We start from the raw sequence: 12,990 nt of genomic DNA, 5'->3' as shown, positions 1-12,990 counted from the left end.
ATGCTAGATACACAAGAAAGGCAAAATAATTTTTTAAGTAATTTCGAAAAATACATAATTAACAAAAAATATTTTCGTACTAATAGACGTGCTCATTATAATTTACAATTTTCTCAAAATAACGGAAGTAAATCCCAATAATTCGCCACCTCTAGGAGACAAATATTTTTAAGCGTTATATATATAACTAAATAAAACATCGCGATAAGTATTCCAGAGATAAATATTCCAGAGAACTAAAGTGCAGCGCCTCACTCTCGACGAGACTGTAGACGACGTCCCTGGGCTGGCCGACGTCACCGTCCACGGCGTGGACGGTCATGACCTCCGTCCCTATGGCGGCGTCCTCCCTGATCACGCCCGTCCGTGACCCACGGAACTCAGGAGGACGGTTCTGCACGTCGCGGACCCTGACCACCACGTCCGCTGACGACCACAGCTCACCGTCCTGCCAGTCAACCATACAAACTTGAATAAATCTTACGAAATAGAACCAATTGTTCCAAGTGAAATCAATCATACGAACCATCAGAGCGATGGTGCGTGCATTCTTATCGTACAGGATGTAGGTACCTTTTAGTCCTGAAGAGACGACCCTGCTGATCGCGTAGGGAAAACTGTTAGTCTACGAGAAACAATCTTAAATCTAAACAGGATAAAAGTGTTTAAAAATGTCATATCTTGGAGTAACACGAGTAAAATATTGATAAAAAATTTGGATTCAGATTGATGGTTTTTCACATTAACGGTATAAAATGTTAATTCGTTTCCAAATGTAATATGAACACCTAAATTCTAAAATATGTTACTATACTATCAAGACTTATGAGCCAGTATGTCCCAGAAAATGCTGAATCTTTACTGCGTACAGCTAGCGAGTGCCACAATTTGGACAATATCCTAGTAATTTTAATGAGTGAAGTTAAGGATAAACTCACGGACGCCTGCAGCGTGAGCTCGTAGGTGCTGCGGCGGGCGTAGCTCAGCGACGCGGCCAGCACGAGGTTGCCTGTGAAGAGCGACGAGCTGCGCGACGACGCTTCTACGCGCACCACCGAACACACGTCGTCACTGGCGGACTGGTGCAGAGCATTGCTGTATTAACACGTCATCACACACGTCGTCACTGGCGGACTGGTGCAGAGCATTGCTGTATTAACACGTCATCACACACGTCGTCACTGGCGGACTGGTGCAGAGCATTGCTGTATTAACACGTCATCACACACGTCGTCACTGGCGGACTGGTGCAGAGCATTGCTGTATTAACACGTCATCACACACGTCGTCACTGGCGGACTGGTGCAGAGCATTGCTGTATTAACACGTCATCACACACGTCGTGTTCAGAGCAGCTATAGGATCAAACCAGAATTAACGAGCGAATTTATTTTGATCGCGTGAATTTATTTAAAATAGCTCAGCCACGGAGCATGACTTCGCACACGCGCTAACTAGAGGCAGCTGCGTCCCACATCTTCCTACTACCGAATTTAAACGACAACACTGATACAAATTCCACGCGAAATATTCACAAATTTATATTATATTACATGACTGATTGTGTCTGTAACTTATCATTAAAGGTGCTCTACAAGTAGAGTTAAAAATAACAGTTTTCACGCTCGTACCGGGAAAAAATCTGGATAACTAAGATGTGGCCCAGTCATACAGTCTCATGTTGTTCAAACAGCATTCCTGCAGGTAGCTCGTCTATACGGTTTAAGCGTAAAATACAACTTGTGAAGCGTACATTAACTAATTAATGTAAAATTAAAGCAAACAGAATTCAAAAGAAGTGCGCGAATAAATCAAGGCGTTGATTTGGTCCGTTGTTCCTGCGCTGAAGCGCTGCAACGCAAAGGTTAACAAGTGTGCTTTACGGCGCGGGCCGCGTACGTGAAATGTCAAGACATAACCTAACCGTCTTTTGTTGTTTCAATACGGCAGGTTAGTTCTTACAACTGGCTGCATGTTTAGCGTTCTTTGTATAGCTGCTACCAAAGAAAATAGGCGACCTATCAGAATTCCGCAAGTACAGTTAACTTTCGTTTCGTTATATCTTAACTATGATGTCCAGTGTAAGAAGTCTAATGTATACATCGAGTGCGAACTTTATAGAAGTAGCTTATTATAAGCTATGAAATTCATCAAGTAACGTATTTCCAAGACAGATCATTTGTGGTAAGATAGCGGTAATCATTACCGCTATCTTCCTCAAGCTGCTAAGTGGGAAATATTCGAAACAAACTTGCACGAAGAACACGCTTCAATTTTTCGTGATCTTCTGAAATCGTGTGTGCGACACCTTAAGTTCGATTCTACATGAACAGCTAGCATGGATATATCGCTTCATCGTATCGCATATCACTGTTTCAACTAAAACTACACATCTAATGAATAATTCAGAGTAAAAATTAAATTCAGTCATCACTGAAAGTTTAAAAATACGAATGGCAATATGCACGAGACGTTCACAAAAAAATAACTTGCAGTGGAGCGCTGGTGATATTGGCAAGTCATAGGATCAGACGTAAGTCTGATCCTATGTAAGTCAGAAGGGCGACTTAAGCATTAGACATCAGTGAAGCGTGAGAGTGGCGATTTGAGAATGAGACATCAGTGAAGCGCGAGAGTGGCGACTTGAGAATGAGACATCAGTGAAGCGTGAGAGTGGCGATTTGAGAATGAGACATCAGTGAAGCGGAAGAGTGGCGCCTTAAGAATAAGACATCAGTGTCCAGTGAAGCGTAAGAGTGGCGACTCAAGTATATGACACGCGTTACCTTGGGCAGGCAGCGCAGCTGGAGGGCGTCGCCCACTTGGTCGAGGTCCGTGACCGTGATGCCGGACAGCACCGTCGACCCGGGGGGACTGTCCTCCCCCACAGACGCCTCGTACAGCGCCTGTACAGTGAAATAAAAAAAATCAGTAATTTAATGTTGATGCTTTAAATGCTAATTGAGTTCTTTTAAGAGTTTACGAAAATCTGTGCTAGGGTATCAACGGACATGCAACGGACATACGAGTTAAATACGTTTTTACAAAAAAATAAATGTTCCAAATAGGAAAGAGGTTTCAATTGTTTATCTTTACAATTGAAAAATGTTGTTCATGCAATGATATAGCAAAACATAAAGGACCCAATGTGCGACCTCACTTATCTGCGCCGTGTCATAATTTAATCAGAGATCATTTTGAACATCCAACATTGAGAGGACCCGACGCTCATGCTGTATAATTGCTTGCTCTAAGATAATATAACCCATTTCCTTAAAATATCCAGCGAACATTGGGTGGCCTTAATATTTGCATGTGCTCAATGCTCATTGATTAGCCATTGAGTGCGCGCCCTTGGGATCAGGACTCCTACACGCGCTCGGTGCTCCGTTTACGAGCGGTGCAGCTCGAGCAGCAAGTCTCAAGGTCGTGGTCCAGTTTGCACCATAGACCCAGACTTTATAATTGCAATAATAATAAAAATAATAATAATGTTAATCATGATAGTAAAAGTAATAATATAGCAGCAGTGCCAGCCTTGATTGGCTTCTGTTAGCCAATTGTCGATTTCTAACCACCCAGTCTCAGTGTCGGTTTCTGTCAGAGTTTGCACAACTAGTTGCGTGAATCGAACCCCCAACTCACTGCTTTAATCCTGGTGATTGTTACCAATAATCAGCCCGAGCCTTAATTGGTTAACGATGATCATTTAAAATAACATACAGTAACCGTTTTCATTAAAACATATAAATACTTGAATTACGTGAATTCGGTTCTGTAAATATTTTGGGCAAGTTCGCAAATAACGCTCGTTATAAATTTAGAATGAAATTACAACTTAGCAGTGAACTGTCATATTCTACATACATAAATAACCTTAATAAAGCAAATCACTTATAGCTTCCACAAAGAAGAATTGCTATCAATGAAACAATCTAGAGTAATGGTGAACGTTTAGGAAAAGCACATTAGACTGTTAGTCTAAAAGCATTAAACAAGGCTTTAGTTTGGGCACGGATTACTACTGGATCAGTGAAGTGTCAGCAATGCTTGTCATCGTAAATCATAGCAAGGCGAAGAAAAATTAACAACAATGTGTCAGCAAAGCATGGTCACTTCTGTCCGTTTGTTCTTTAAGCAGCGAAAAAGCAACAACAAGTGTCAGCAAAGCATGTTATCATGCGGCCGTTTGTTCCACAAAACTCAAACTCAGACGCATTCTGGAGAAGCAAAGGAGGCCGCGGCCTCATCGTTTGCGGTAGCCTTCTTTTGCCACGAGTTAACTTTCTATGCAGCGAACATTTAAAATTCTTGGACCGACTTTTGTTTGACAAGTGTAAGTTTTCCGTGTTTTGTGTTGCTTCGTCAACACTGGACACAGTTTCTTTGTCTAAGATTCCTGCACACAAGCTCGACGACGGTGAAAGCGAAGCGCTTTCGAGCCTCGCTGCAACACAATTCAATTTGCCTTAATCTCAGTCTTTATGAATTATCAGTATGTTGCTACCAAGAATAGCCATGAAATTTTAGCAAAATATAACGTTATATCTTTTATAATAAAATATTTGTACTCCAAATTTGTATGAACTTCATCTAGCAGTATGTTGATCGAAGCGATGCTTTAAATAAATAAGTGATGTGATTTCATGTTTAGGTCAACCGTCTTCCTTCATTTCATTTGCTTCTATTTAAAATTTTCAAAACAATTATTACCATCAATTATGCAGCGGCTGCAGCCGCAGCGTCTAAGTGGTGGCAGGTTTGTACCCTAACCCAAGTGTCGGTGTCGTCACCGAGACGCAGCAACCATGGATGCAATATTTCCAGCCGGGCGAGCAGGTGTATCTCAGACGCGCTACCTGCATGTTGCTTCCGCAGCCGCAAGAGAGTGAAGCTTCATTGGGCCCGTGCAATGACCGTAGCCTAGACTACGCCAGCGTGAGACGAAAGAAAAATACACCAATCGAGACGTGGAACTTAACATTAACGCGTCCAAGCAAATTAATAAGTCAGTAGATAATCAGTCAAAACCTAGGAGTAAATAGTATAGGTTAACAGCTTGCACTTATGAACATTGTTACTAGGTTACTAGTTTTCTGCGATTCGCTCGTTAGAAGTAAATTTATTAGCAAGCAATGGAGTGCGGACTTAACACAGTCAAGTTCGATTTTAGCAAAAGACGACTTGAATAAATTTTTAATTTACATATGGATCTCGAAAGGTTTGAGTTGATCCCTCAAAAAGTTTCATGAGTTTAAAACGCTAAATTTTATTCTCATAATGAATGCTTGGATATGCGTTTCAGTTGATGAAATTCTATACTTGTTCTGCGCGAACGCTCTTACAACCAGAGCGCACTGCAAGCGTGTGTTTTAGCTAGTGCACAATGCACAATGGCATGGCTGGCTAAGTCATTGAAGTGTACACGAGTGAGACGTGTCTCTCCAATACCTCAACTACAATGTAATACTATAACTCTTTCTAGTTGTTATGTTCTTAAGATAAGCATAATTGGTAGATATATCAATGAACTGTATCATAGTTAGCTAGTGAACCAAACAATAGTGAACCCGTGCGCACATGGACTACCTGCGAAGATGGCTCCTAACTTATATCAATAGACAGCAATACAAATCATAAGGGCAGTGCAGAGTTGACCACATACGCATATCGGGACGCTCGTACAACGCCGAGCGTTCTACAGACACAAATGTAACTGCTGCACCGTTAGAAGTTGAAAAAAGAATAATTTTTTGACATAGCTATGATCTATGAATGAATATCTTCTCATTGTGCCTATAAATGTGAGGAATATTGAACGAGTCATGGTCAACACCATGTATTAGTTACAGCGTCCGGTCGTTTGAGAAAATGCTTTCATGAAATACGAATTATGTTAAATGCGCAGGAATTGACTGCGTGCCATCTATGCTGATAACGTACGCATACTTATAGCTAGCACTAAGAATTACAAATTACGTTATTTTGCAGCTTATATAACACATCTGACAACACTGAAGGTCAGCTATGCTCCCGCAAGAAGCGCTCTGAAGCTTCAAGCATGACCGCGTGATGTGTATTAATATCCTGGCGCTGAGAAGTTTAGTATCGTAATCCAGCAGCGTGTAATTGACCATGAACCACGTAACTGTATACAACCCACGGGCAATATGGTTTCCGTGGCTCCAGTTCTCTGTACTGGCCTGGCGTATCTAAATTCCATACCTAAGAAGACTGTAATCATCACCATGATTAACATGTGATCTATCAAATCACATATATAATCCACGGTATGTTTCAGTATATGGCTCGTGTATTACTGAGAGTAGCTCAACATTAACAGTTGGGCAGTAAAGAAGCCTACGCAAGCTGAATAAATTCTATTTATATGCCCCGTAAATTAATATAGTTGAAAATGTGCCATGTTTACTCGTATCTCTAAATGATCATGCTAGCGTTCCAGTTAATGTTCACAAAACGGTCAAATAGAAATGCATGTTTGTATACATCATAAATCTGAGTGCATGAATTGAGTGCCGTCAGTTGTTGTTTGAAGGAATTGAGTTTGAAGGAAGTTATCTGGAAATGAGTGCCGCCAGTTGTTGTTTGAAGGATCTCCGGTGTTTTTATCGAAATCGTTCAGGAAGAGCATGCAAATGTTGTCACGATCAAGACAAACGAAGAAATAAGCAGTGAAGGCTGCATAATCAACAGCAAGCAAGCGGCGTCATTGCATCTTGAGGCTTGCAACTTACCGACCAAGCCAATCTTCTTTACTTTTCCCCATAACAGTACGTGCATTGCTTGTCATAACAATCCCTCTGTTTATAATTGCTATTCGAGAAGTTTTTAGATATAGATATAGGATTCGGCGAAGTATAAAAGTCCAAAAGAAACAGTTATCAATTATAAAAGTGGAATAAGTCTTACATTTAATTGGAAATCCGACCTTCTGTAAAATCATACCATGGAGGGAACTTCATGGTTGAGCCATAATATTGCAGTTCGCTAGTATGACTGCACGCGAATATTGTTCAATTGCGAATGCACCCCAGGCTCGATGGTGGACGAGATCGCTTCTCGTCTATAGTCTCACAAGCATTAAGTGAAGGAGATCAGCACCGGCTTACATTGTAAAACATGTGTCAACGAACGCTCTATAATACATGTGTATGTTGGCAGATAACAACGGGCTCGTCTGAGTAAGGGATTCACAATCTTTACAACTAACATTTAATTTTGCTGACTGTAGGAGATATTCCACCTATAAAACATTGAATTTTAAATGAACACTTTATGATGTCAATTGCTAATTAGGCCTCGCTTTAACAGAATAAAAGAAGTATAATTAGCAACACGAAGAAGTAAAACTGCAAATGTGGTGCGCTTATAACGCACATCGCACGCCCACTTAAAACAAAACGATATTATTTTCGGAGGCCGACTAATAAAATGAATGCAGTGCTCCCTAAATTGGAGTGATTATAGTCGTCGGCACGGCAGCATCTAAGCAACATGAAGATGATTTTTCTCGAGCGTGAGAGCGGCGGCCGAGCTCTGTAAGTCCCGTTGAGGCGGTCAAACTAAAGAGCTGCTCGCGTCACGATGTGTGCGACAAGTACAAGCGAGCAGCACCGGTACATGTACATTGTACACCGGTATACGGTGTTGAGCAAGTTTAAAGTGAGGTTATGTGTTTTGAGAAAATAGGTAAGTGGACTGAATTCTGTAGGGCGAGGCTTGACAAATCAATATTTGCATGCATGATGCTAAATAAGTGCAGCAAACTTGACAGGCCTGTTAGAGAGCCAAACAAAGTCCTCTAACTCCACACATTCACACCTCGTTAACAAACCATACCACAGCTTCGTGAGTGAGAAAATTCAAATCATAGTGAGACCTTAACTTGTAATAGGTTAGATAATTGTTAAAATTATTTTCATATAGCGAACAGAAATGCTGAATTTTTTTATTAAATGCCAGTTTGTTAAATGATGTACCCACAGCTATCTACTGGCCAGCCGAAATAAGTAATAAGAACATACATTACACTAGAGTGACTGACTACATACATTACACTAGAGTGACTGACAACATACATTACACTAGAGTGACTGACAACATACATTACACTAGTGACTGACAACATACATTACACTAGAGTGACTGACAACATACATTACACTAGAGTGACTGACAACATACGTTACACTAGAGTGACTGAAAACATACATTACACTAGAGTGACTGAAAACATACATCACACTAGAGTGACTGATAACATACATTACACTAGAGTGACTGATAACATACATCACACTAGAGTGACTGACTACATACATTACACTAGAGTGACTGACAACATACATCACACTAGAGTGACTGATAACATACATTACACTAGAGTGACTGATAACATACATCACACTAGAGTGACTGACAACATACATCACACTAGAGTGACTGACAACATACATTACACTAGAGTGACTGACAACATACATTACACTAGAGTGACTGACTACATACATTACACTAGTGACTGACAACATGCATTACACTAGAGTGACTGACCCTGCCAAATGCCGGGGGGTTGTCGTTAGCGTCGATGACGATGAGAGTGACAGGCAGCGTGACGACGTTGTTAGCACCGCCCGCCACCTCGTCCTCCACGCTCACCGTCAGACGAAGCGAGTCGGCGGTCTGGACGGTGGACGATACAAGACGAGTCGTTAGTTATTAGCTCACATCTAACAGCTTGCAGAGAGGAAACTATGCTAAATTATTAAAAGTTGTTGAAGGAATAGCATGTAAAAGACACAATTTCATCGATCGGTATAATAGAACTTAATCAAACACGACAGTAAAATATAGTAATTTTGATGCTATCATGCATTCATGCATGTCATGTTGTCGATTGATAATGCATAGTAATCTAGGAATAGTAAACCGTGGCGACTTTTTCAAAATAGTTAGTCGGCGAGATTGTGAATTCGCTTTTACATCTTATTTTGCCCCACGATAATAATTCATAAAATGCATTACTAACGTAACAAAAATAAAGATACTATAAAAAGATCCTTAAAGTAAGTTTAACATAAATTAAAGATTAGAAAGACGATTAATGGAATGTTAGAAATACAATATCGTTGAAATAACCAACAGTAATAACTATTAAGCGAACAATGACACGCTCTCGCAACGGCGCTTATCATTCCAGAACGTCTCCGTGTGTGTACTGTTCTTATCGCCTTGGCATGATCAATTCCGAAGGTCATTTCAAATGTGATGTATTACCTCATATAAATTAGCGGATTGTCCCACACTTATATAGTATTGTCCTGAACTAAAATGTGTTAAATTGTACCAAATATGAAATTAATTACTTTAACTACCGTTGCTATACTTTTAAGTAAGATCTTTTCGATCGTTGCCAGCCCACACTGTATCTGTAACGTAAAAATATATAACCAATTATAAATAGCTGCACGCAATTCATCTCACTAATGCAATCAAGAACTTTCGGTGTTGCTTCATCTTTGGACAAATTTTACTACTAGCAACAAACAATACGGTTAATGTTACTGAAGTCTTCGCAAAAAGTAACGATGAGTCAATAGTTAAAATGCAATTATATAACATCGATCAATAAAACAATATATTAATATAACATCAATATATAACATAACCGAGCGCATCTAATGAGTGAATTCGAAATACTGAACTACTTGCTGCAAATACATAATACGTATCAGGAGTCGCATGCGAAGGTTGGACAAACCAACTAACTTTAGTTTTACTACAGTATAAAGCAGCTACATACACTCGAGGCACGCAGCAAGCGGTATATACAGTACTATCACGGTTACGTTCAATCATTTATGGATGTTATAGAGTGAGATTCAACTGGCTGAACAACATCGCGAGGGGGCAGACGATAAAACATTAGAAGGATTGCATAGTCGAATAAAACTCAAGGACTAATCAAAGCTGTAGGCTGTCAATTCAGAATATTAATAATAACTTCCTATCAGTTAAAATTTTTTGAAGATAAAGTTAGTTTCATTATTTTATTTTGTGATTTTATTTTCTTTGGTAAAGTCCATAGAACAACTTGATTGACAAGTATGCAACTGGCTCAGGTATGCAATAGTTCGCTTCTGTTGGAGCTTATGCAAAACCAAGAACGAAATACTTGTTTTTTTTTGTCAGTTGTTTCATCAGTTGTCGGATTAGCAAACAATATAGGACGATAATTGAAAATAAGTTCAACACCGAGTTACGACTTCTAATAAGATATAGTTGACCATCCTGACTTATTAGCTAGCTTGAAATTAGCTATAAAATGAAAGAATCCCGACACTGTCTGATCTCACGAAGAAATACAAGGACTAGCCAGATTTGAACGCGCGTACCGCCGTGTTCGGTAACATCTACTTCTATATATAGGATAGTATGCATAACTTTGGCTTTATGAACTTGGTAATGTTTGCTGCTAAGGTAGTGAAAGTAAATATGGAATAATGAACGCGGTAAAGTTTACTGCTAAGATAGTGAATATAATTATGAAATAATTAAGTGGGTAATGTTTACTGCTAAGATAGTGAATACAATTATGAAATAATTAAGTGGGTAATGTTTACTGCTAAGATAGTGAATACAATTATGAAATAATAAAAGACTGTAACACGAACAGCGTCGAGTACAGCAGGTCGAGAAGCGGGCCACAGGACAGCTCGCCCGTTAGATCCTGTCCTTCTGGCCTCAATGCGGCCGCATGAAAACCTGTTCTGTTTCATCCTGCAGGAAGATCCCGCCTAAACCTCCTCTTACCCAATTGTTTGGGACCGACAAATTCAACTATATGATGAAAAAGGTATTCATGTGGCTTGGCTCTTGCTTCTGGATGGGCGATTGGTAAGGTGTTGCATGATAAATAGACAGAAGAAATAACTAAAATCACAGTATTATAACATAACATAGTGATCTCGGCGCTGCAGTGTAGGCCTGATGTGGCCTATCGCCGATCGCGACTGCAATGCCAACTGTAGAGTCAAACTTCATTCGTAGTATACGAAATACTTTGGATAATTTTAATTCAGCAGAATGAGCAGCGATATACTCAGCAAGTAAGGGACTGAGAGGTAAGAGCGAGTAAGCTGTGACGGCAATTAAGCTTTGAAACAACATTCTGCTCGTAGCTCGCACGGGTCAACCAACCGGTCATGGAATACGAGTACTTCTTGCAATGAGAAGTTGAAAAATCAGCGGGTTTCGTGACAGAGAGATAAGAATATGCTGCATCCGATGCTCCTGAGACACTTTCTCGAGAGTGTGAAATTCCGATAAACAGTAGCTTAGAAAGTCTTCAGTCAATGATAGCGACCGATGAAACAGCGGGGCCCGGGCTTCGTTAAAGTACAGTGACAGCCATGGAAATCGAATGAAGCAGAAAGTGGACTCGTCAATAATCCTCCATTGATTAGCAACTAAGTATATTGTGAATATATGTATATGTATATATCCATATACTATTATCGATAGATAAATTTCGAAATTTTTTATTGCGTTTTTGTTCGTTCTCTCGTTCAGGAATGACTCAATTTCCACCAATCAACGAGGAATGTCAGTGTCGAGTAAACTACTAGTAGGGGACAACATTCAAGATAAGAAAACATTTTCTAGATAATTCTACCTTCCTAGAAACATTAAACAGTCTAACAAACAGAAGACCGAGAGACAGAAGTGTTACGAACCTCCCTGTCTAGCTGCTGGGTGACAGTAACCACCCCCGACACAGGGTTGACGGCGATGTACGGGGTACCGGAGAGCCCGAACCTGACGGAGCTGCCCTCGGGGTCGCGGGCAGTGAGGGTGTAGATGGACGTGCCCACAGCAGTGTCCTCGCTCACCACGTGCAGGTCCATGCTTGAGATGAACTCCGGCGGCAGGTTGGCGCTCATTCCTACAGCAGCAAAACATATTCCTGTTTTAATCACGGTAGCATTAAAGGTATAAAGAATTTCACTGGTCAACATCTTTTTTAATAAGGAGACATAATTCGCAATAGAATAATTTATAAATTAGGTAAATCTAAAATAACTAATAAATTAGCAACAGAAAGACCTACAACATGAAAAATTATGGTGGTTAGAATTTGAATTAAAGTTAGTAATATTTTTGCAGTAACAGCGACCAAAAAAGTTTGATTACCACTGAAGAACATTCATGTGAGGGAAATTTTTAGGATTAAATTTATCTTCGTTTAAATGCAGAGTATAGGTGTAACGTTTGAAGGAACGTTTAAAACTTAAATTAAATAACTTAAAATTGCCCCAAGTCACGAAAATATCATATCAAAAAGTTCTAGAATTACGGACCTTCTAATGATACCTATATGACACTTTATACGTTGATGTAGCAGTACACGTACTTTTACCGCTTGAAAGTTAATGTAATCTGACCAGCAATATCTTAGGCGATGCTAATGAATGAAGGGCAATGAATATAATTCTCTCATTCTAACTCCTCTAAAAACCTAATACCGGGATAAGGGTTGATTTTTAATTTATTTTCTCCCAATTTCCAGCATTAAAAACTAACAAGTCAAGGGAAATAGCGAGACTTTTAACAAATTACAATCAATTAGCACTGTATCATTGCTATGGAACAGAAAAACCAACATTTAATATAAAATGAATAATGCTCATTTCGTCAAATCAAGTGTTTAATAAAAAACATATTTTAGCCCCGACTCGAGAAAATTAATCTTTACTACTTATAAATAATCTCTTTTGATCATTCTTTCGCTCTTCTCGGCTGTTTTTTTTCAATTTAAAATAATCAACTACCATCCATGATTTTTAAAATATCAGAGAAATTCAGTCAAGACGCCATACTAAAAGACTTGACTTAATTAAGCGCATAATTTCAGCTAAAAATTCTTGCAAACTTTCTTCAAAACTTTAACCGGACGCCGATTTTATAATG

At 39.5% G+C, this 12,990-nt stretch overlaps 1 protein-coding gene across 1 annotated transcript in view; it reads right to left on the bottom strand.

The window, feature by feature from the left end:
• LOC108670873 (cadherin-87A) overlaps window positions 1-12,990 on the bottom strand; it is a 41,857-nt gene that overhangs the window by 20,428 nt on the left and 8,439 nt on the right. Inside the window, exons 3-7 of the mRNA XM_018158362.2 lie at window positions 11,757-11,965; window positions 8,575-8,703; window positions 2,787-2,906; window positions 939-1,079; window positions 256-448 (exon numbers count right to left, since the gene is read on the bottom strand). Of these exons, the coding sequence (XP_018013851.1) occupies window positions 256-448; window positions 939-1,079; window positions 2,787-2,906; window positions 8,575-8,703; window positions 11,757-11,965 (792 nt within the window). The remainder of the gene's footprint in view (window positions 1-255; window positions 449-938; window positions 1,080-2,786; window positions 2,907-8,574; window positions 8,704-11,756; window positions 11,966-12,990) is intronic.

The sequence above is a fragment of the Hyalella azteca genome, unplaced genomic scaffold (assembly GCF_000764305.2).
Source record: "Hyalella azteca isolate HAZT.00-mixed unplaced genomic scaffold, Hazt_2.0.2 contig399, whole genome shotgun sequence".
Lineage (NCBI taxonomy): Eukaryota > Metazoa > Arthropoda > Malacostraca > Amphipoda > Hyalellidae > Hyalella > Hyalella azteca.
This window is presented reverse-complemented; position numbering and strand designations above follow the sequence as displayed.